Source organism: Euprymna scolopes, chromosome 25 (genome assembly GCF_053919585.1).
Source record: "Euprymna scolopes isolate OS-2025 chromosome 25, ASM5391958v1, whole genome shotgun sequence".
In the NCBI taxonomy this organism is placed as follows: domain Eukaryota; kingdom Metazoa; phylum Mollusca; class Cephalopoda; order Sepiida; family Sepiolidae; genus Euprymna; species Euprymna scolopes.
This window is the reverse complement of record NC_136506.1, coordinates 63,780,435-63,807,106: the sequence shown is the minus strand read 5'-3', so window position 1 is coordinate 63,807,106 and position 26,672 is coordinate 63,780,435. Positions and strand designations below refer to the sequence as shown.

The following is a 26,672-nucleotide window of genomic DNA, read 5'->3' as shown; positions in this document are numbered from 1 at the left end:
GTTAAAATAACTTTATAAAAAGGTCCTTTCATGCATACACAAAAAAAGAAATAGAAATAAAAATGAAATGAAACAGTAGAAGAAAATAGAAATAATTAAGTAAAACAAGGTTATTTTAATTCTTCCAGAGGCAGAGGAGGGGGACTGACAAATACCAGAAAGAGAATACCATCACCATCCCCAAAAATAAACTTCAATGATTCATTCAACCATGCCGAGAAATAATAAGCCCGCTCATTCTGTATTTGCCATTTGTTTAGCTAAAAGACAGGAAGGATTCATTTCAAAGCGAGTCTTTTTTTTCTTTGAAATGATGATAATGATCATCATTTCAAATTAGGAAAAAAAAATTGATGAATGCCATCGTATTGATTATTGAACAAGACTGATGAAAGAATTGGTATTAATCGGACATTGAACAGGAAGCAGCAGCAGACAGTATCGAACTTGTCAATATTGGTAAGCTATAATAAGTTTTAAATTATAGCGATAAAATTAATGAAACAGGTTTGGAATTTCATGGTTTTTAGTATACATCAATGTAGAACACAAAGAGAGACAAACTGAGTGCAACTGCCTCAGAAAGAGACGTGGGGGTCGATGATCTCCAGAAGATATGTACGACAGGTATAGAGCTTTTAGAGATGTGTAATATCAACCTGGCACCTCCTAATTAAGAGGAGTGCAGCATCTGCCTGGCACCTTCAAACAAAGAGGAGGAGGAGATGGTGCTGCATGACAGCTCTGCGCCTCCAAAAGATAATTTGGTTTGCAACAATCATTCACAGCCCTAGTTGTGGTGGCGCACGACAACAACCCAGTACCATCAGATGATTCAGTAGAAAACAGCAGTGTACAAGACAAGAAAGTCAGTTCAGTCACTATATATCTTTATAACACGTCTGGACAGTATAAGGTTATTCATACCAAACGAGAGACTTTGTTGGTTTGATCACATTGGAAGAATAGACAAGTTTGTAGATTTAGAACAGTAGAGATAGCAGAGTCAGACAAGTAAGATATGGGAGAAACTAAGGATTGATTTAAAAAACAAAGAGATAAATGGCTAGTGATATATTAGTTTGAAAATCAATTTCTAAAAGTTGTCCAACACATGCCAGCAGGTAAATAGATATTTTTATAACATCTGTTGAGAAAAGTCAATCATCTCACATCTTATTTTTTCATGTGTAAAAACAGAGTTTCTAATAATTTTGGGTGTGAAATTTTGCATTTGTACAAGCAAAATAGTTTCATTCATATGAGGTAAAAAAACAAAAGGACTTACCTAATTGTGGTCTTTTCCTTTTCATTTTTTTCTTCTTCCATAATTTGGTAGGCGTATCCTCTCGCAATTTTGCTGGCTTTGGAGCAGCCGGTTGTTGGGTATTGAAATGACTATTGACATGTCTTTCAAGACCATGGTGCGAAGGAAAGCGCATATCGCAACCATCCACAATACATTTGAAGGGCTTATCACCACTGTGAGTAAGAATGTGACGCTCAAGCCACGACATTGAGCAAGATCGTTTTGCATACACTTTACAACCATCCCAATAGCATACATACGCCTCACTGCCTTCTTGGCTTTCAACATGTTTCTCACGAATGTGTGCCATCAGCAAATCAGGGTCCAACACGATATCACAGTTTTTCCACTTACAGTGCGTTACCGTCTCCTTGTTGCAGTTGTAGTCAAAGTTTTGGGAGTCCTTAGATGATGGAGATGAATTGAGAGTGCAGTTGACCACACTGCTGACACTAGCTGCACTGCAGGGTGGGGTTGGTGTGCAGGGTCGAGGTGGGACGGGCAGTGGCAGCAGCGACCCTGCATGGACTGTAGAACCTGGCCCACCTGATTGACCACCTGCAGCCGTTTTGGTCCTCTCATGGTTAAGGGCCACTCCTGAGATCGGAGGAGGTAATCCATAAAGTGGGGATGCAGATGACAACAGCTCCCGAGATCCTTTGTTATTTGGCTGTGAGATGCAAGAGCTATATTAATGAAAAAGAAAAAAAATTGTTAAAATTAAATGGCACACGAAATTGGAAATTTGAAAAGTTTAAATCATTTGCACTTTTTAAGATTAGAAACTATCATGCTATTTGGATAATACTTGCTGATTTTTAACTCGCTTATTAGAAACAAAATGATTTTCATTGTTATTTTTTAGGTTTTATTACTTTACATTTTATATGCTTTATAATTAAACTAGCTAACTTTACTGGCTCACTATCACTCTGCAAAGTTCACAACTTAAAATGAACATTTCATTCCTAACTTTGTTGTAAACATAAAAAATATTTTGCATTTATTCATATAGACAAACATTAAAATTTGGGAATCTTTATACAAATTTTTCTATTTCTTTTTAAATAGGACTAAAGAAAAGAAATCAATTTGTTTTTTTACTTGTAATTTGAAAAGATATCGCAACTTGTGAAAATTCAGTTGGTCCCTCCAAGAAAAGGAATATTTAAACACGAATTCTAAATATTCGTCTATCAAAAGACAATATTGCAAAACAAAATTATGTTATATTAAAATCAAAACAATCATTGAATAAAAAAAAATCAACAGTGAATTTCCTTTTCAAAACAAATACATAAATTAGTTAACTATGTGACTGATATTGAATATTCATGAGCAGTATTTGAAAAAAAAAAAAAAAAAAAAAATGGTGTGTGTTGACTAAACAGTTACATTACCTGTAAATAGGTGCTTCAACTTAAACATTAGTGTGAAAATTGGCCCCACTTTTAGCATTTATTCATTGAGATATACCTTACCAGGTAATTTGTTTTATTTTTCTATTATTGAATTGTATTGTTTTTTCTTTTTTTTTTTTCGAAGACATTGTTTTTTTTTTTAAATCAACTAAACTGGCTTTACTTTTTTCAAAATATTACTTTTCTTTTTGTTTCGATTCAAGGGAAAATTATACAAACAAATATAGAGATATGCCCCCAATCCTTTAGAAGATGGCAATAATTTGAAAATCAAAAAAAAGTAAAATATTCTGCAGAGGGAAACAAAATGGAGTTACATTTTATTTATTTTTTTAATAAGTTGCAATGATCGATAAGTGAAGAATCAGAATCAAAACTGATTTTTGTAGGATGAAAGCTATTGAGGATTTAGAGATTTTACTTCACTTTTCAATAAATGATGGAAGAGAAGTTGAATTTTATTAGACTGTTCAGAAAATAATTGCTGATTATTCAATTCCTATTAAAAAAAACTTTTTTCACATTATTTTATGCATTTTATACAGTATTTTATAAGTATCTGTACCTACCCAGAATTGTCCAGTATAGTTATTTGCAATTTGTTTTGCTTTTTAAAAAAAAAAACTATTACTTATTTTTCTTTTCCAAAGTATTTTTTGGGTTCAAATCAAAGGGAAGTAACTCTGCATGGACGAATACATAAGATCTCACATGCAGTAATCCAAAGTTCGATTTCTTCAAATCTTTGGCATAAAAGTACAAAAGCATCATTTAATTGATGAGCATGTAGCATTTTCAAGGAATGAGGGTGGGGCATGATCTTATTTTTAATCAAAACAAAGTTGGATTACTGGTAGCACTTGTTTCATGTTCAAAACCTGAAATGTACATTTCACCGAGACTCTTAAAACATGTTTCAATCTAATATATAAAGTTATCTTGTTGGATTTTGGAATTTAGGCCTAATTATTTTACTTTTAATCTAAATTTTGGGATAATCATTAAAATAAAATAAAAACTAAAATTTTATTTCTTTAGTGGCACAACTTTAAAAATACGTTATCAAAACAATTTTATACCAAAACTAGCAAAGATACTTACACTTTGTGCAAAATTTTGCTGTATGCTCAGGTACCCGCTTCATGGGTACTCTTGCAGTAAGTGGATGTTGTGAGAGCAACTATTTCTTAAGGTGGTAAAATTTTTTTTTTACATCCTGAAGTGACTGAAATCCAACGATAAACTTCAAAGCAAATAGATTATATCAAAGTTGCCACTTATATTGTTACACATAAAAATCGAAACAATTACAAAGAATCACAATGGTTAACATTTGTTTAGTCGATTGACGAGATGGGGGTGGGGATGATCTGATTCAAATTCACAAAGAAGTTGGCCAGTGCCATGGTGGCAGCCTCCAAGATGGTAACAAACCTCAACTTGGTGTGCACCATCCCTAGGTGGGGTAATTTATGAAGAGCCGCACTAACTATGACTTTAACCCTTAACCTTGAAAAATGGTGTGCTCTATTCCTAGGTTGTAGACTATCATCTCGGGTTTGGTCATGATTAGTCCAGTGGTGTGGGCTGTTGGAGAGGTGTACACACACAAACGCTACTACTTATATATATGACATTGATGTATCCCGGCCAACACTGGGTAAGTAGAAGTAATATATTATGATTTTTTTTTTTTTTTTTTTTTTTTTGCAATTTAACATTTAATATTTAAGTTTAATAAATTAAAGGAAATTGCAACAGAAAAAAAATCTTATCTAAATGGTCTCCCTTGAAATGTGTTGTTTTTGTTATGAATCAAAAATAGTGCATATTTTTCATATATTTTTTTCTTGAGTTACCTATTTTTTTTTAAGAGACAGATATAGGAAAAAAACTATTTTCATTGTTTTAGTTTTCTCTGGTAAAAAAATCAAAAATAGCATCAGTTTAAGAATACACTTGTGGTTTGGATAAAAAAAAAAGTAAATCTAAAGAAATGTTTTCTAAAATTTTTATTTTGAATTCTTCTGATTTCTATTTTTTCTGATGAATCATTGCTCTAGAAGATTTTTTGGACAAATGGCAAAACAGTTAAAAATGAATCTCTTTACTGTTAAATAAAGATATTGTTGTTGGAATCTACTTTTTCTATTGTCTTTTTATATAAATTATTTAGTAAAAACTCCCCCCCCCCCATCCGATGCATGCCAAAACTCCAACACCAATTGTTCAGAGCAAAAGACAACAAACATTGTGGTTAACATGTTGCCCGCCATAGCATCAATTAATTTTCAATCTAAACATTGGACCCAAACTTTCAATGAAGAGTGGGAGATAATTCATCTTTAACCAACAATAGATTTTTTAAAATTTAATTCTTTTTTAACAAATACTTCATTTTTCTTATTAAAATTTCCAAGCTTACTTTACGGTTCAATCTGATTGTAAAAAATTTAGCCAAAATTAAAAATCTAAGTTTACTGGGTTTGTAGCAACTAACAAAATAATTCAGGTTAAATTATAATTCTCAAGAATGTCAGAATAAAATAACTGCTTCATGAAAAAATAAATAAAAAAGAAAAATAGTTCTATCTGAAAGATCTTAAATTCCATTCAGATATGCATCAGGACTGTAGAGTTAGAATGCTAAACAGTCAATTGACTCGTTTTTGTAATTAAGTAATTATGACCTACATAAAATTATGACCTACATAAAATTGCATAAAACCTATGCATACATGCCTAACTCTAGTCAACGTATATAAATAAGAACTGGTTTATTTCAAACAATAGATAATTTAGGGTAATATAAACTTTAAATCTAATTGATGCCATGGTTGCAATAGCTTTACGAACTAATTCCAGTGATCCCTTAATGTCTTCCAATCTCGCAACGTCAACACCACACCTCTGATCTGCATTAAACTGTATCTGTCTGCTTTAATAAATATCACAACCCCAAACATTTAAATTTTTTCCCCAAGATTTGTGCATTAATTTTCAGCTGGAACTGCACCAAATATTTTTTTTTTTTTTTTGTGGCCAAAAATGTCACCATTTTTCCATCAACTTTTGAAAAAGAGTCAACTAGTATCTGCATAATCCAGCTATGAAACAGAAACGAATATTGTTGAGAGAGTTATATTGGATTAAGAAAATGTATTCTTGACAAATCTGATGTACTCAATAACAAATTTTTTTTAGGATTTCAAATTTAGGGGGGGGGGGACATGTTTACATTGATTTCAAATACACCCATGTTATAAGATAATTGTGTTCAAACACTGTTACAACATAATCTTGTTTAAACACAAATTCTGATGAGATCACCAAAATTAAGCGACATGGAGCTTGGCCATTACCAAGATGGGTGACCATTTAGGAATTCTAGGTTCAATATGTCATCTTCCCATGACATGCAGTTGAGGACCTCCTGTGTAACACTGTTTCTAGTACTGAGCAACGCTGGATTGCCTTGCTAAACAAACTGAGTCAAGTATGGTCAAGTTATGGGCTGACACAGCCAAAAATCCCAGATGGCCCAAGGATGAGATATTTTCTTTATGGAGATGTTAGAAAAATGAATATCCCAAATGATACATAGAAGTGACAATTGTTAACCAAATGTAACTGGTATCACCAAAAGGGATTGTCAACTGCCAGCCAATTGGTTTTGTATTTGCAAAACTAAATAAAGCTTTTTGTTTTAGCAATGAATGGCAGCAAAAAAAAAAAAAAAAAAAAAAAAAACGGATTTAAGAAAATGAAAAATCAAAAAATGGCAGGTTTACCTTCTTAAGTCAGAGTTGATTAGGAAATTGTAGCCATAGCAATACATTAATAAGAGACCTCCCAAAAAAGTTGACATGATAACAAGAAATAATTTAAATGATACTAGAAAAGGATTGTAAAAATACAAAATAGCCGATAACCAATTTTTGGGTGGAAAGAAAAATAAAGAAACGAAAAAAAGAGAGGGCAGGTTTCAGAGATAGGAGGAGGGAGATAGAGGGAGATTTCATAGAGAAAGATTTCAGAAGAGGCGGGGGGGGAGAAAAAGATGATCTCTGAGAGATGGAAAGAGAAATAGCAAACTTCATGAAAACCAGGTGCCCCCCCCCTCCACCCGGGACCAAATTAGGATCCTTTTCTCTTTGGCCAGTTGAAAGATACAGGTCTCCATAAGTTATTAAAAAAAAGAAAAGAAAAAGAATCTTGAGAACTAGCTTTGAAATTGCTTAAGTGGAAGAAAGCTATTTAAAAGAATTTAATTCAATTAAAAATCCTGCATCCAAAAAGCAATTTGTTAAGTCCCGAGAAGCCTCAATTTATCTAATCTCCCCTGTTTTGTACGAACTACATATTGAATTATTTTATGCAAATAATTTTTTTGATAAGGAATGTTTCGTTAATTATTGATTGCCTGTTGATTCGAAAATGACTCCGTTTCCAGACCTGTCCCGATACAAAATACTCAGGTTGCAGTGGAGAGAAGCGGCATCGAAATCAACATCGGAGCATCTATGAAGGAAGAAATCAACTACAACGTCTGACATCAAGCGTCCAGCCAAGAGACTCGTCTGGTAGATTCATAGACCAGTTAACGTGTTGAAGGGATTATCACACAAACTTAGGGTCATTGTGCATTAGTGGTAAGCAAGTGTCTGGTTCTATTTTGAAAGGTCAATCACTAGACGAAGTGTTGCCACCGGTACTTAAGGTTAATGCATATCTTCTTGCTAGTGTGTACAACTACTCCCATTCGGTTTCAGTTGTGAATTTCATATTTCCTGTAAACTTCCTCCTTTGAAGGAAGTCGACAGTTCGCCCAGAGCTAACACTGCACTAGTTATTACTGGTTCAGGATCGAACGTTAGAATATTTGTATACCCCCCCCCACACACACACACAAAAATAAGCACCTTTAATTCGATTTTTTTTTTCTTTTTACTAAACTTTTTTTGCTAACTTTTACTTAATTTTACTAACTTATGAAGACCTGGGGAGAGGCACTAGAACATAAGAATTAAAAGATTATCACAGCTACAAAAACAATTAAGATAAGGTTTAATGAGATAAATAAAGTAAGGAGTTGAATGATGATGAATAGCATGAGAGGATTGAAACAATTGTTTCCCTTGGTAAGAAACATCAACCAGGTAAACAGTAAACGGGTGGGGAGACAAGCCTCACAAAAGTAAACATGCTTCACTTTATATTCTCCATAGTGATTAAATAATTATAAACTTATAGAATATCCGTGGCGATGGCTAAATGATTAATGACATGGACTCACAGCCAAGGCATGTCAAGTTCAGTTTGTTCCACAGAAACACTTTCTCTTAGGATGCTGGCAATCTTCGTGTGCTCCTTCATTATAATTTTATGACTTGAAAATACAAAATTTTCATTCAATTTACTTTATAAATATATATAAGTAAATTGACAAGGTCACTATATATATAACATTTGTGTGCTAGAACCTTTTCATCCTAAATTCTACACAGTCATGCACAATGTATAAAATATGCATAGAAAAAATTAAGCATAATAGTTAAATGACACAATCATCTAGTAAGAAACCATAAAAAAATGACATGCCCTTGACTGAATATATTAAGAAGTTCTTTATAATAATTTTTAGATAGAAAAAGTTGGCTTTTAATATCAATGTCAGAGTGAGCAAAAACCTTAACTTTATAGGTATATAGATAGATTACATTATATACAACATTATTAGTATTGAAAGGTCAATTTTCTTTTTGCTCAAAACACATTTCCATCTTTTTTATAAAAATAAAGAAAAAAAAAACCTTTTGGTTTATCCATTTTGTCGAATATATAACCTGTCATCACAACGATTATTATTTAATGGGAAACGATCATAAAAAAGAAAATCATTTTCCACTTTCTGTTTGGTTTTCTCATTATTCAGACATTTTGTATGAAATCCGCCCAAAAGTTGGAATGGCAAATTCATTATAACGACACTCCCCAAGAGAGTTTACTCATATATAAAAATAAATACAAATCCATCTATTAAGCAGCATTTCATAGAACATAATTCTTAATGGACATGCGTAGTAATTGTAGCAATAGTATCAGTATCACCAGTAGCAATTACATCAGTAACTTATTTTTCATATTTACCCAAAACAAGTGCATTGCCATTGAAATATAGGGGGACAAGTGTGAATTAGGGACTATACCTACAGGGGCATTCTAAGAAGGGAATTGAGCAACACGTCTGTTAACATTACATTTAACTTTTTGCATGTTAGTACAGTCAGGGAAGTAGGAAACGGAAGGAGGGGATTTTAAAGTCTAGCTGTTTGATATAAGAAACAGTAGAAGATTTTCTGGCATCTGGGAACCTCTACAGAGAAAGGGCGGGATTTTATTACTTGTTGCATTAATTAGAGGGTATTTACATCAAGGAAGCATCCGTGCTAAGAGTTCAGAGCACATTCCATTGTAGAAATAAACAGATACAACATTGCAGCGATGGAACAAAAGTTGGAACTTGGTTGATAGTGCAGGACCCATTAGATGAAAGACTTTCTTTAGGCATTGTCTAATAGAGACTAGCAGTTGACGTAGAAGCAAAGGGTGGCTTTATAGAGATATAGAATACTGGTAAGTGCGAGCAGGTTTCTAGCGTAGTAAAGAGAGTCTATCTTTTTTGCATCAGCTTTAGCAATGTCTTCAATATATTTGTTCCAGTTCATGTTACCTGTGAATGTTAGGCCAAGGAGATTTAATGATGAACTCTCAGAGTATTATTAGTCATGAGAATCGGTGGCTGGAAAGGTTCTTTGTAATTAATGAAGGAAAGCAGCTTTGTCTTAGTAGCATTCAATGTTGCATTTACATCCCCATTTTACTATAGACTGGATATCATTTAAATGCATGTGCATCCATTTTACCAACATGTCTGGAATCGAGGGTGATGTCATCAGCAAATTAATTAATTTAGGATACAATTTCATCAGGGAGGTTGTTTATGAATATCAAGAATAATAAAGGTCCTAAGATCAACCTTTGAGAAACACCCATATCAATGTCATGTTTGGATGTAGGGCTATTCAGTACAAACTGTATTTTTGTGTCCAAGAAGAATCTGATTATATTTAGTATTTGTCTAGTAATACCATAAAACTTAGTTTTCATGCGAAGACCTTCAGGCCAGACCCTTGTATATATCGAAGGTTACTGCCCGAGCCTCTCCAATCTTTTCTAGCAGCATGATATATGCATTCAGAGATTATAGAATATCCACAGTAGAACAGGTTTGCCTAAATCTCATTTATAAAATTCAGTGCTGTCTCCATTTTTTCAAATTATCTCCTTCAAGATGAAAGGTCTCAGAGAAGGACTAGGTGGCTCAAATGATTACATTGTTTTGGGGCTGTTTTTGCTATGGGTCTTTAGCTGATTCAAATAGTTGCTAAAGGGTCAAAACTAAAAGAAATTACAAATCAGCAAGCGTACAGCATAAGTATCATGGCATCTCTTTGCACATGCTTAGATTGATCTGGCATTTTGTTAATTTACAATGCTTTCAGAATGCTTGTCTTGATGGAGCTGTGGTTAGTGTGAACAGCTATTAATAGTAGGATAGAGGTTTCGATTCCCTTTTTATTTTATTTTTTTGATTACATTCCTGGCTTCATAATGTTATGTAATAATTTAACAAAAAGAAAATATATTTATGCAAAAAAACAAAAACTTTTATGATGTACATATCCATCACAGAAGAAAGAGGTCATACTCCAAAAATTACATAAATTGATTAAGTAGTTTTTTATACATCAAAACAATATTTTTTTACAATTTTCAATAATTTTAAGAGTAAATGGTAATTTTTCAAGAATAAATTCTTATGTCAGTCATGTAAATTCTTTCAATTTTGTACTTTGTAGTAACACAAAAATGTTTTTATACTTTTTTCATCATGTGAAACAAAATTTTTTTAAAAAATAATAAACCTGGATTGTAAACAATGAATATTAAAACTAATCTATATAATTATAAAACTCAAATGACCTTGTAACGGGTGTTGTAACCCAACATCTTGTTTACGACTTCCAGTTACGCATGCGTACATAAACAAATAATCAACGCGACAATAAAACGTATTGTTTTACTGTGTACATTTTCAGCATCCCAATTGTTTTTTTTTGTGTTTAAATTATCCAAATAAACAATTGTTGATACTTTCTGCATTTTTTTTTACATCGTTCATTTCCGTGTTACATTTAAGTTATTTTAACGCAATTTTCTTACAAATAAATCTACTTTAACCCGTTGACAACCATAAGAGCATTTTACAACGGCGATTTACTCACCGTCTTCATTTATTATTTTTTTAATTTATTCTCCATTTTTTATAAAACAATTATTTTCTGTGAGACAGGCGGATACAAAATAAGCACAAAAATCCAACACAATAAGATAACAAAACAAACACTTTCAAATCATATAAAACTAAATTTATTAATGATAAGGGGAAAGGAAGATTTAACGAAAACAAATATAGTCAAAGCTAATGGGATTGGGGAATATTTTTAACATACTAACTGAAAGAGAATCCTATAACAGAAAGACAAAAGGTATACGGCAGCAACCAGTCCACATGAGGAAAAATCTGATCTCCAGCTCGACAAAGAAAGAAAGTAAAAATTTTTTTTTTTTCCACTTACAGTTCAATTCTTTTCTTTTAAAAATGCCTGTCGGCATCCATTTTGGGTTATCCAAAATAGTTTTATTGAGGGATTAATTTAGATATCTTTTTTTCCTCCGTCTTTGCCAACTTCAGAAATGTGACATCGCTTTGGTTGTCCAGAACACGTTTTACACGGTCAAACTTTTTTCACAACTATACATACAAGGGAATTATTATATTTCCTTTCTTCTTTTTTCGCCCCTCGATTCTAAAAATAGAATTGACGAAATCCTGTTCTTTCCTTATTCTGCTTCTTGGCACAGCGCGGTCACTACATGCGTTGACCAGGTGACGACCTGTTGCTTGCCTTCATATTGGAGGAGGTGGGAGGTGTTTGGTGCTGACGTCGATCGAGCGTTTTTTCAACTCACTCGTTCTGTTTCTCTCTCTCTCTCTCCGTGGGTGATGAAATCCGTAGTGAGTTTTTCCTCTGCTTCCGAGATCAGATTGCGGTGTAGTAACTGTTTCGCCGCCACACGTCACTCTTTCTGTCCTCGGCCAAGGAAAGAGAATCTCTCCAGACTGATTTTAACACTGGGTTTTGGTGGATTCTTCTTCAGTCAGAACATGCCAATCAAATATCTACTATATATTACTAACAGAATACTAAAACAATATTTGATGTCGAGGTGGCTGTTTGTAACACCCCGAAAATGTTTTTTTTTTCATTTGCGTTACAAATAAATAATCAACGTGACAATAAAACGTATTGTTTTACTGTGTACGTTTTCAGCGTCCCAATTGTTTTTTTCTTTTTCACGTTTAAATTAAAAGATATATCAAAATTTGAATTTAACTTTAAGTATTATGGTATCTGTTCAGTGTACATTTACCTATAAGTATAGCAAACCACTTATAATTCAATGGCTGTAAGTTTTTTTTTTTTCAAAAATAAACAATTATAAACAGAATGACTCACAGAAATCTATCTATATTCTTTTTTCATTTTAATATACTTCCATAAAAATGTTTCTGTTATGTCGCAAAAACCTATTTTCTTTACATCACAAGTGTCATGCTCACACATTAATTCCATAGCTAATATAACATACTGACCCAACGGGTCACAGGTAGTCTAGTTCATTCATAAAACTCACTATGTCTGTGTCCTGATTTTTTGCTTTTGGTTTCAATTCTGGCTGATGCCACCCAAGTCACTACTTAGAAATAATGACTATATATTGCGTACAATATCATGAAATTATTGATAGATAATTGATTATTATAATATATACAAAATCTGGATAAATATTTAAGTGTATTTTATGACTAGGGAATGCCAAGCGTCCTCTGCTAGTCTATACTAAACCAGAAGGTGATGGACTAGTGGTGAATTGACTAAGGATTTAAAGATTTTAGAAAAGAGAGGGACAAAACTGGTGAGGTGATAATTGAGAGGTTCAGTTCTTTCATTGGAATTCTTGAGTACTGGTACCACAAGGACAATTTTTCAGCTATAAGGGAACCAAGCTTCAGTTAAGCATTTGTTGTAGTGTTTGGAAAGAACAGGACTAATTCAGCAGAGCATTTCTTTATTGGTATAGCATGGATAAGCTCAAGCCCACATGCCTTGAAGGGGTTTAGGTTTTTATGATATTATAAACATGGGAAGGGGGGATTTTCAGATCATCAATTGTGGCTTCTGTCTGCAAAGGAAAGTTTTGGCGGGAGTAGTTTGTGGGATCTAATAGAGAACCATTTGACAAGCAGTTTAACTTTCACAATTGCCGTGCAAGCGACATCAGAATTGTTGTATTGTTGATTGCCAATTATTAATCGTATTATGAAATTTTCAGAAATTTTCTAATTAATGCAACTCAACTGTGTTTTCTGGTTATTTCAGTATACCATCTCTTGACTATGGCTGTTTTGTTCTTTCTAACTTCTATAAGCTTTTTCCTGTATGTATTTGACTTATGGCGGCCATATTGGATTCATGAAACACTTTCTGCTTTTGCAGAGAGTGTGGCTTGCTATAAAATTTGTGCGAGAACTTCAATGCCTGCTTTGACTCATTCAGTAATAATAGTAATTGTAGATTGAATATAGTGATAAAAAGTTATTGTATGATATTACTATTTTCATGTTTAAAGATGGAAAAAGTTGTTTATTTGAAAGGCTATCTGTAGCTGCAAATTTTCAGTCAGTAATTTAGTCAGGTCCACAATTACATCAGAAATTCCTATTTACTTTCCTCCTCACAAGAGCAAAGTTAGACATAAGATTAAGCATCTCAAAAAGGGACACTAGATTGGGACAAAAATTAAAATTAACGCAGTCCAGAATGACTTCAGTGATTGAGGGCAAAATTGATGAAGCACTGGAACAGATATCACACCCTGATCCTAACAAAAAGGGCGAGGAAACCTGGAGTCTGTTGCTTGAAAAGCAAAGAAAAAAATTCTTCTGCTGTAGATTTATTTTTACTCTTATAGTAGTGGCAACTTCTGGGGTTGTTAGCTTCTGCTCTCTTGTCAGTTATGTTCCTTTGAATGGTTGGCAGAATTTCAACTTAGTCAAAGAGTGAACCTCATGAAACGTGTCATGTTGATATCTTACTTTTACTATACTTGCGGTTGGCAGAGGATAAACTCCTCCCCTTCCATTTCAACTTTTAAAAAAGATCTTACATTTTCCCAAATAAATATACACAGATATGGCTTTAAAATAATAGTATCTAAATGAAATCAGAAAATTGTTTTTTCACCCTTTTTAAAACTGATTCTGGCATCAGATTTTTTTCTCACAGCTGAACGTAGAAATTTTTGCAAGAGTCAGGAATGTATTTTTTGTTTGTCATCAACTTGATTGACATTTCACATGTACTACTAGTAGTACACCTGAAATAGTAGTAGCAGTAGTAATAAAGCAATTGCAATTTGAGAAAACTTGAAGTTATGCACAAGTAGATCTTATGTTCTCTTCCTAATAGGAAAGGGGGACAGGGCTCAATGCCATTGAAACAACTTTATAGTACTTAAGGAGTACATAAGTTTTTTTTTCACATGTTCTTAAAATCATGAGATCAAATTCGTCTTAAAATTCAGAGATGAAATTATCTGACAATAACTAGAGCACATGAAAACATGATAATGACAACAACAAAAAAATGTACACTCCTTTTTTAAATATTATTATATATGATACATATATTATTTTAATAAATATTTTTAATATCAATAGACATGTTTCATGTCCTTACACTGGTCTGCATGGAATTACATAACCATACTATCAGTCAAACAATTTGAAGCCTGTATTCAGGTATTACGAACCCTGATTCCCTACCGGTAGGCTGTCATAACGATTAATTTTCGAAATACGAGAGAAAGACACCTTGCATTTTAAATGTACTCACGAGAAGAGATCTTAACAGTTTTCCGATTACCTAAACAGAAAGAACCTAATGACGTGACTAACTTTGAACCTTCACTTTAATTTCTTTCAACTTATCAGAGTTAAATAATTCTGCATTAGAAATTGGTGACACAAATATAACCTTTTTCATCGCAAATCTCATCAGACCTCACAAGAGATAAGATGAAAATAAGATTATATTATTTGTGTAACTGTTCAATAATTTATATAATCTTTTATTCTCTCGCTATTTATTAAACTCTGGATCTTGTTATCCTTTTTCTTATTTTGCTTGTCACACCTCATGATTATTATCAAGAAAGAAATACACGTGCAACACCGATTGTCCAGCACTTCTTTTATTTACACAAAACCAGGAGAATTCAATAATCTTGCTCCCATTGAACTAGTTCACTGGGTAGCCAACTGACCACTAAGAGTCAGCAATTTATTTACACTGAACCTCTTGGTGATAACCTTATTTGTGAGATTAATATATCTCATTTTGCTTAAATTTAACATTAGTTATGGCTTCACAAGTAAATTCAAATGACAGCCATAAAAAAAAGTTGAATTGCTGAAAAAATTTGACAGACAGGTTTCAGTGGGTAAAGTTGTGTTATGAATACAGTATTGGGTCATGAACCACATCCATAAAAGATGGTAAAAAGTACTGAGTATGATAAAACTATTACGTTGGGGTCATCTTGACAGAATCAGAGTAAACTTGTTAGGGATCCTAATAATGAACCTGGATAAATTGATCTTTACAAAGTGTTGTGGAGACGCCCACTAATTAACATAGGTCGGTGAGTGAGATATATAAAGGTATCAATCACCAATACCAGGGGAGTTCTGCAACAACCGCCAAATAAGTAAGATGCCTATGTTGCCTCCAGTAAGACGTGCAACATGCCACCTGCCGGAATATCTCCAACTGAAGTATATCTGAAGACATGTAAATATGTATAACTTTTCTGCCTAATATATTATTGTTATACCTTTACTTTCCGCGTTCTTGTTAATTATTTGTGCAGACACAACACAAAGCGCTATGAAAATTCTGCAAAGAAAATGTGTACTACATACTTTCTTTGTAGAATTTTCACGACGCTTTGAAGCTATCACTAAACGCATTCTAATTTAAGTTTTTAAGTTAAAGCAGCCAACAAACCACAACTGTTGTCTATGTTGATGAATTTGCTAAGTTAATAGCCGAGTTTCACTGACGAGCAGGTGTAATATACATGTAAAACTGCATTATATCGGCATTGCTAACATGGAAAACATTAAGAAAGGATCAAGAAATTGTAGGATTCAAACAGTCTACGATATTATGAAGCAAGAACAAACACATATAAAGTGCTTTGATGATAAAAAATAAATTTGACCGGAATTATGTGAATAGAACTAGTTAAATTATAACCAAAATTGTTTTAGAATGCTTTTTATATCCAAAGTCAAAGCTAATCGCAAAATTCTTCTGACAACTGTTCAGCCAACCTTAAAATGACTGACAAAAATAAATATTTACACAGTTTATTTATCCCAAAACTGTACATCACATACCCAACCCTAAGACTAAAGAATAATGTACTCTCTGAAGACTACTACTCACAGTTCCTGAAACATTTTAGATGTGGTAAATGCTAGTAAGCCTCTATGGAAATTTATTAAAGAATTTAACATGAAGGATATTGTTTGGTTAATTAGCTGTGGATGAAGCATGAAAGAATTATGAATACTAAAGAACGACCAGTATAAGTTATGACAGCACTGATGTTTTGGAGGTGAAAAATGGTGAAAATAATTTCACAGGTTTTAACAAAACAAAAAAGGTCCACAAATTGCTTCAATAAGCAACATATGTTATGGAACTTGTTGCCGAGGATACAGTAAGTAGCTTTACTGAAATACATCTGGATGAGTGGATGGATGTTGATGAGGCACCTGTTATTAATCATCTCAGATTTTGAAATCATTGACAATGTTCTGAATGCAAATAGGTATAAACACGAGGAAATGGAGATAACAGCAATAAAGGTGAATAGAATGTAGTTTCCATTGATGATTGACCAAAAAAAAAAAAAAAAAAAAAAAAATACGTAGATGCAATTCAAAACAACTGATGAATATGTTACATGATTATTTGCAAAATTTCAGAGTTATTAAATTCCAGCCAATATGGGCTTTCATAGGTTGAATAAGATGGCCAACCGATGCTGACGTCACGTGGAAACTTAAAATTACATAATGTGAATCTAGCAATGAAATGCGTTTTAATATTTTTAGATGCAAAAAAAGAAAACCGCTTCTTTTTTTTTTTGCATCTTTTTTCAGACAATTTTTTACTCAAATCTTTTGCATTTAACGAGAATTTGAATAAAACAAAGGAAACGAAAAATAAAGTTGTGACCACACGTTTTTATTAAATGGGTTCATCACGATTAGTTCATTTGTATAAAATAAAATTTGAGAAATATTTTAAGTATTTTTAATTTTTAGTTTTTTTTTTCTAAGATTAAAATTTATTTAAAAAGTAGTTGTAACTTCCTTTTCTTTAACTTCAGAAATAAAACGAAATAAAATGATAAATAGGTATCCCAAACTAGCCTAGTTTAGGATGCGAAAATGGTAAATAAAGTTAAATTTCCCTTAACTTCAACTTGCGATATCTCGTTTATTTTTGGGGTTTTTTTGATAAAGTTTTGGTTTAAATAAAATTTAATCTCTTTGCTTTATAGATATACTAGCGGGGGGTACCCAGTGTTACCCAGGTGTTTGGAGGTATGTGTGGTTTTAGGTAAATCAAAACATCCGGGTGTTTGTGTCGGAGGGGAGGGTTAAAATAATAAAAAAAAAGTTTTGGTAGGTAAGTATGAAGAATTAAACCCAAACCCTTGAATCAAAGTTGAAAATTAAAGCGTGAAAAAAAAAATAAATAAATAAATAATTGTCTGTTCGACTGCTTTTATATGGTCCACAATTGAGTGGTTTTATCAATTTATAATTACAATATATAGGAAAACTTTAATAAAATTTAAACAAGAAAGGAAAATGAAAAAATGCTTGATCACTATTGTTTAGAAGTATATTCCAAACAAAGTCAAAAGATTAAATTTCAAAATGGCCACCTTTTTCTTTGATCATTAGCTTGATACGTGCTGCCACTGAAGCGCAAGAACGCTGCACCACTTCTTCGTCCAACTTGGCCCAAGCAGAATTTGGATATTTTTCTTTGAATGCAGCAAACATTTCTGACAGGTTACAAAGAACCAGACATTTTGTTTGTGTACATTCTGTCTGACACTTACATAATCCTTCTTAACAGGCATCTGGCAATTGTATTCGTCATCTTCATAAAAACTCAGTACCAGGTCAAAAGTTTCCTGAGGAAAGGATTTTCCTTTCTTGGGTCTGGTGTTACTATAACGCCACCAACCTTTTTCAGATCCCGGGCCATCCGAATCAAGTATTCACTCACTCCAAATTGTTGAGCCGCAAATTCACATGACCACTTGTCCGGTACCAGAGTCAATATTTGGATCTTCTAAGGGTACGTAGCCATTTTCAGTTTTTCTCGCATCAAATCATGCAGTCGATCCAACTCTGCATCCTTCCACTGGACATCATTTTTCTCAAAATCAGAATCAGATGTATCGAGCATATCCCCTTCAACATCGTAGGCTTCTGCCAGGGAGGATTTGTATGTGTTCATCACTTTCTGGAGTTTCTGTTTGGCATTGCTGACAGCAATACCATTTCTTAAATCAACAGGAAGTCAAAATGAAATTCAGGATTTTTTTGTTTATGGTGAAGTCAAGTGACTCCTTGTACACTGCTCTGTCTGGAAGTGAGGCCCGTAAGACTGCCCATCTTCGAGGTTCGATTGTGAGCTAACGAGGAAAGAACCAAACAACATTTTTGGAGGAATTTCAGTTCAGACTATCAAGAATGTCTAAGAGCAAAAAAAAATTCAATTTCCAATAGTGCCACATGTTATTTTGGGTCGCCTTAGACCAATACCCAAATCTGAGCTTAAAAGTTCAATAACTCAGAAACAGTTCATTTTCAGAGGTTTTAAACATAATTTTTGGAAACACTTTGTTCATTCCATCAATTAACCAATCCCTCGATCGACCTCCTCTCCCGGTTCCTACATGGCGCTACAAAGTGAGGACAGATGGACCAAATTTTTTTCAGATACCGGTATCTCACAACATGTCGCTGCAAAGTACATCCATTCTTTCCAGCAGAACCACATCACAACTGCGGTATTGTCCGAACTTGATAAGGATTCACTCACTGAATTAGGTGTGCACATCCTCGGTGACAAGCTGGCTATTCTTAAGCTAGCCTGATTGCTCTCATCGTCACCTGCCGACTTGTCATCACCTAGCATTTCCTCAATAAAGGATACATCAGCTAAGGTCAAACCTCCATCTGTCCCCACTGAAATGACCAAGCCACAATTCCGCAAGTTCTGAGTGGATTGGGACATTTACAAAAAGATTACGGAACGTTCCAAGATGAACATTATCCCTCATCTATACGACTGCTGCAGTGACTGTCCAGAATAGCATCGTAAACACTATGCCACAGTTTCTCAAGTTACTGGAGGATGAACTTCTGGACATAATTGAGTCACTTGTCACAAAGTGTCCAACCCGTCCGGCCATCGACTTGTGTTTCGTTCCTTCCAGCAATACGAAAAGGAGTCCATTCAGGAATGAGATATGCTTGCGCACTGCTGTCGTGGAATGTGCATACAATTGCTCACACTGCAATCATGATTTGTCTGAGGACAATATCAAGGAACAATTCATCAATGGATTGTTCAGTGAATCACTTCAGACTGATATCCTTGCTAAGACCACCCAACTATCGAGCCTTGACTTCGTCATCAACCATGCTAAGGTCTTTGAATCGGCAGTTTGTGACCAGGCCAAACTTCACGATTTCATTGAAATTCATGCCACCCGTATACCAGGGTACAAAAATCAACAGAGATCTACCATCGGTTGACCAATTCAACCTACATGCCGAAACCTGCAAGCTCTCGCTCCTCTCAATCTCGACAACCAAACAGTCCATGCTTACAACATACATCGTATCAAAGATCGACACTGTGCCCTGTATGGGGACAAACCTGCAGTGGATGTAGGTGCCCAAACCATTTTATCTCTGTCTGTTGAGCAAGTGCTAGAATTTCCGGTGTCAATCTTGTCACCCATGTTCAATATGACAGATCAAGACTGTTTCTGGTCAGCGAACCATAATATCCAGGAGATTCCAGCCACTGTATCATCTTTTGACGGCCCACCACCACACAATCGCACTGTGATTAACATTTTTCCAGACAGCGGGGCCTCCATATGCATTAGTAACAGTAAACTTGTAGAGCTTCTAGAGGGATCCCTGTTGCGTCCATGTAACAAAAAGATTGTTACTGTTGGTGGATCCACCCTCTCATGCATCGGATGGATTCGTATTTCCTTTAACATCAGTGGCCATTCAACGACACAGCCAGTATACATTTGTGACAAAGTAGGCAGGTTGTATTTCAGTCGAACAGGTTGTATTGATACCAAAATTTTACCACACACATTCCCAATGACAACCACACAGTCAGTCAATCTACCCAGAGAGGATCCTGCTTCAAAGCCTTGCAAAATGCCCTTCGACCCTGTTCCAGAAAATATTCCGAAGTTGGCATCCTTCATCAGAGATGCATTCCACTTGAGCACTTTCAACAACTCAGGCTTGTTCCCAAAGATGAATACCAAGCCTGCAAAGATCCATCTCGCAGCAGATGCGAAACTATACGTGCGACACGCGCCAATCCCAGTGCCACACCATTGGAAGGCTGCAGTAAAGCAGAGCTTGGACAGGGATGTATCAAGAGGTATTATCACACCTGTTCCCATTGACACACCGGTCACATGGTGTGCTCCTATGGTCATTAAAACCAAAAAGAATGGTAGCCCACGCCGAACTGTCGACCTACAACGTTTGAATTCATTTTATTATCAGGGAAACTCATGTTCAACCACGGTTCCAGCTATCTGCTCAAATCCCACCGAACACATACAAATCTGTCATCGATGCTACTGATGGCTATCATGGCATCCCGCTACATGAAGACTCAGCATCTCACGACCTTTATTACAGAATGAGGCCAGTATCGTTATCTGCGACAGCCACAGGGATTCAAGGCATCTGGTGATACATACACACATTGATTTGACAAGGTGATCGTGTTGAGCGAAAAGTGAAAGTTGTAGATGACACGCTGTTGTATGATGACTATCGAGACACATTTCTATATGTGTGGGACTTCCGCACCATTCTCGCCAACAATGGTATTGTGGCTAATATCGATAAATTTCAATTTGGCAAGAAGACCGTTGAGTTTGGTGGTCTTATGATCACACCAACAGGTGTACAGCCATTCTCAAAGATATTATCAGCTATTGAGAACTTTCCGACACCAACTAAAATCACTGATGCACGATCATGGTTTGGATTAGTAAACCAAATCTCCTGGGCATATGCCATCAGCTCTATTATGGAACCATTCAGGGACTTGATAAAACCGAACAAAAAGTTTTTCTGAGACAATGATCTTGACAGACTTTTCCGCCAATCCAAGAAAGTTATTGTTGATTGCGTGAGATCAGGTGCTTCTTTGTTTGATGCCAACAAAAACACATGCTTGCAAACTGACTGGAGCCGCACTAGCATAGGATACCTCCTCCTGCAGCAAGATTGTTCCTGTAACGATAGTAAGGCCCCGATGTGCTGCAAAGATGGTTGGAAGGTTATTTTGGCAGGATCAAGATTCACAAACAGTGGAGAACAGGAATATTCCCAACTGAAGGTGAGGCACTGGCAATCTCATTGAACAAACGAGAGTGTTGGATGTTCCAACAGGGTTGCCCTAAATTGATTGTTGCAACGGATCATAAACCTTTAGTTGGTGTGTTCAACAACAGTGAGCTTGACTCAATAGACAACCCACGTTTATTCGGGTTGAAAGAAAGCAACCTTGATTGGTCATTCAAAATCATCCACAGTCAAATGGCAAATTGGTCCCGGTGCACTATCACGTCACCCTACAATATCAAAAGTTTTGGGACTCCATGAAAGTGCCTCCGCAGATAATTCTAGGCTGGACGAATCTGCTTGCCTAACAGCATGCAGTCTGGCTGAAATCACGAAAAACCCCATCTCGTTGGACACTGTGCGTGAATTCGGACTGAAGGACCCGGTGTACCAAAATCTTATTCAACAAGTACACATAGGTTTCCCAACATCTCAAAATGAACTCCGGGAGGAAATACGTTCATATTGACCGATGAATGGCAACCAAAGTTCTGCAGATGACATTGTTTTCCTTGACAAGCGAATTGTAATTCCCATCAAACTTCGAAAAGCAATTTTGGAACACCTACACATTGGTCATCAAGGCACTTCCTCAATGAAGTTACGGGCACACCAATCCGTTTACTGGACAGGAATTAACCGTTCCATAACCCAGTACCATGCCAGCTGTGCGGACTGCCTTGAACAAACACCATCTTAATCATCTGAACCATTGATTGTTAATGATCCAGCAGAATATCCATTTGAGAAGATCTGTATGGATTATTTTGGAATCAAAGGCAACCACTATTTAGTGACTGTCGATAGATTCAGTGGATGGCCCATAGTCCACCACATGGAAAATTCATCCACAGGTCAGGTTGATGCGACAAGAGAAATTTGTTGCACATATGGAGCTCTCCAAGAGATCAGTTCTGATGATGGTCCCCAATTTATCTCAGAGATTTCAGTCATTTTTGTCAGCTTGGGATATAAGGCACAGACTGTCCTCTGCCGGGTACCCCCAATCAAATGGACACGCTGAAGTGGCGGTCAAGTAAGTGAAATGCATCCTTCACGGCAACATCGGCCCAAATGGTACTCTTATCTCCGACAAAGTTGCCCTTGCTTTCCTGCAATTTCGAAACACCCCAGTCTGAGTCCAGCACAGATCTTACTCCACAGACAGTTTGAGGGATGGAATTCCAACCAATCCAATCTACTATCAACTACACCCCGAATGGATCCTCACTGCTCAAAAACGTGAAGAGTTAACATCGAAACTCAACACATATCAGGAGAGGAGATAGAACGTTGGCAATAAAAAAAACTTGAACGTCTCAATGTTGGAACAAATGTGGTAATACAGGACAAGCAGGGTCGACGTAGATGGAACAAAATGGGTCGAATCGTTGAATGTCTTCCATACAGACAATGTCGGGTTAAAATCAATGGTTCAGGTCGTATAACTCTCCAGAACCGCCCTAGCATCCACACTTATTCTTGTCCAGGACTACTGTACCCAGATGTCTCGGTCGTACCTGCAGAACCCCCAAATGAGTCTGAAACCACCGTCGTTAATTGTCCAGTCTTACTCGAGAACATCTCAACCAGTCCAGCTACCACGACTACAGAGGCCACAATGAAGCATAACACACCGTGGGGCCATAAAGAGGTTGAGACCACACAACAACCCCGGCCTCAGTGAACTATAACTGAATTATAGATGAACTGTCTACTTCCATTGGCAGGGGAGATGCAGACACTTTGTTCATACCCTATTATTTATATTACAGGTATCGTCGGGTGGTCTTCCATCAATTAACCAATTCCTCGATCGACCTCCTCTTCCGATTCCTACAGTGATTTTTTGGATTCCTTGTGTGGAAAACCTTGTCTATGCAAATTTTCAAGGTTCTTTCTACCTAGTCTAGAAATTGATTTATGCCCAAAAACGTAATTTCATGATTTTGTGAATTTGCGCCTCGATGTGATATACATAGAATACCAAAATTGCGATATTTCCAGAACTGCTTAGAATTAAAAGCTCAAATTTTCATGATTTCCTAGTTTTTATGATACCAACATATGGTGGAAGTTTGGAAAAAATCTGAGAGGTAAGGGTGTCATGGTCTGGATGATTTGAGATGGAATTACCCGATAATTGCATAAATAAAAGTATTGTCAAGAGAAATGAACAAACAATATAATCCCCATGATCATAAAGCTAATAGACTTTACAATCACTACGCTACCCTACCACCTCACCATGCATCTTGTAAACTAACTCAATTTACAAACATCTTAAAAAAAAAAATAAAAACAACTGCCTTCCACCCTCTGATTTAAGTAATATTTTGGTTAATAACACAAAAATAATTCTGAAACCACTTTTTAAAAATTCAAAATACTCAAAGCTATCTTTATCAAAACTCAGCAATACACACTTAATAACACTACATATGAAACCAATAAAACGTTTTTTTAAATGCTAAATATAATACAATTTTATCCTGGCATTGCAGAATTTGTTAATGTGTCCCACAATAATACAAGACCATTTTTCTATATGTAATTCTCGGCCATTTTTTAAAAACTTATATAACAAAAAGTAATAATGGAATTAAACAATCTAGTCCAAAGCGGAAAAAATAAAAATCCACCTGACATGATGAAATGTGAATAATCATATAGAAATAATTGTAATAAAAGCATAAATCTAATCATACTTACATAGACACACACATGCAGATATATACATACACAGAAGTTATTTTTCAAAAGAAATCAATAAAATATTTTTTTTTCTTTTAAAAAGTTCATCTTAAAAAATTCTATAGATCCAACATTTTATATTAAATTGGATTTTCTTAAACTAACATTAATGATATTAAATATCTATTTTTTAACATTTGAGTCAATTCCTATCACTTTTTTTTTTTTTTCTCTTTCTTCAGGTTTAGAGTATTTCTTTTATTTCTATTGTAAGCGGAGGCAATGATCGGAAGGATTTCTGTTATTAATTGATTGCAATTTGCATTGGAAGCAAGAAAATGATGCTGAGACACATGTGAACATGAATTAATAAAACGAGATGAAGAGATGCAGTTCCACTGATTTAAAGCATTAGTTGCACGATAGGAGGAGGAGAGAGAAAAGAGGAAAGTTAAGAGGAGGGGGAGGATTATAAGTTCGTTTACTATTAACCATAGCAACAAAAAAAGAGATTCGTGCCATTAGTGATTAAAATACGATGTAACAATAGAATCGAACAAATAAAGAAATTGCTATTTGCCACCCCCACCCCACACGTTTATAAGCACATTGCCGTGTGCATATTAGTGTTGTCAGGATACGAGAATTCTTGGATACAAGATACTAGTGATGGGACGATTCCAATATTTTTCCTGATTCCGATACAATTCCCGATTCCGATTCTTTATATTATAAATCTCTAATTATTTAACTATAAGATTGTTATTTCCCCCCGATTTTTGCAAAAACACATGTTAAATATGCAGATATTTTCCTAAACATCAAAATACACTTGTGGAGGATGATCTATCGATTTTAGCTTTACTGGTATTTTAAAATCAATAAATATTTATTATTTTATCATTATTACCAGCAATGGAAGATTTTGGTTTAAACAAAATCAAATAAAAAAAAAAAAAAAAAAAAAAGACAATTAAAAGAATCGTTTTGGCATCGGAAAATAGGCATCAATTTTTCCGATTCCGATACCCCCGAATCTCCCAATTCCGATTATTCGTTCCAACACTACAAGATATTTCATGTTACTTTAGGTACCAATGCTCCAAAATATTTTTTTTATTGTACCGAATTTCACTTAAGGCTTTTTTTTTGTTTTTTTTTTTTAAACTTTTGTTCATCCCAAATAAGGCAGCTATTGAAGCTTAAGGTCCTACAACAATAAGGACTAGTTTTATAGGAGGTGGGGGCAGACAGAAAGAGGTTTGTTCATATTAAAATTTTGCATGTTGATATGGTTGGGGAAAGAAACTTTCAAAGTAAAAAAATTTTCAGCTACCTAGGGACCTCTACAGTGAAGGGATATGATTTTGCGGTTAGTCGGGTGGGTCATGGGTATTTTCATTCAGACAGTACAAGTACAATACATTCGAGAACATCCCGTACGAATTCTTATAAAACAAGCATAGGGATGCAACACGACGATGTGACAGGGGCTGGAACTGGATAGTGCAGGACATTTTTTTTTTATGGACCTTGCCATCAACAGTGCAAAAGGGAAGGGTAGGGGTATCAGCATTTTAGCCAACCTGTAAAATTCACTTAACCCGCACCCCTTCCTCATCTTGACTTCGACTAGCAGTCGGAGCCTGAAGGCCCCCTTTCAGCTGGCAAATGTGGGTGCGTATCTGTCACTCACTTTAATGTCATTTTCATTTAAGTCCTTTCAGACATTTTTCTCTCCCCCTTTCTCTGTTAATGCCTTTCCTTTTTCTTGGTAGGCATTAGCATAGCTTAACGCTGATTGGCTGCGCTGTGAAGACAATCCCAATCAACTTTGTGAAACCCTTTTCAGATCAGTTCCAAAGAAGACATCAGACAATGAAGTCTTGTTTTTGGAATTCCGCCGAGCCTAGTGACGTAAAATACTCAACTTCTTCACTAAGGGTGGAAGGCCCTTATTAAGTGATTGAAATTGGCATTTCAAAATACACCATTTATTGAAGAAGTTAACCCCTTTCAGAGAAAGGGAAAAGAAAAAGAAACCAACCCTTTCAGAGAAAGGGAAAAGAAAAAGAAATAAATAAAAAGAAACCAACTCTTTCAGAGAGAGGGAAAAACAAAAGGAGAGTAAGAAAAAGAAACCTACCCTTTCAGAGAAAGGAAAAATTATTCCTGGGGTATCTGAAGAAAAGATAACCCCTTTTTTTCGAGAGCTATACTTTTAAACCATTTGAAGGTTTTGTTTGTATAAAAAAAAAAAAAAAGAAGAAGACCGAGAAGA

General features: G+C 35.0%; 1 protein-coding gene across 2 annotated transcripts in view; it reads right to left on the bottom strand.

Moving 5' to 3' along the window:
* LOC145247404 (uncharacterized) overlaps positions 1 to 26,672 on the bottom strand; it is a 195,053-nt gene that overhangs the window by 36,605 nt on the left and 131,776 nt on the right. For both annotated transcript variants that reach the window (XM_080109108.1, XM_080109109.1), the window contains one exon: positions 1,289 to 1,995. In XM_080109108.1, coding sequence (XP_079965234.1) covers positions 1,289 to 1,995 — 707 coding nt within the window. The remainder of the gene's footprint in view (positions 1 to 1,288; positions 1,996 to 26,672) is intronic.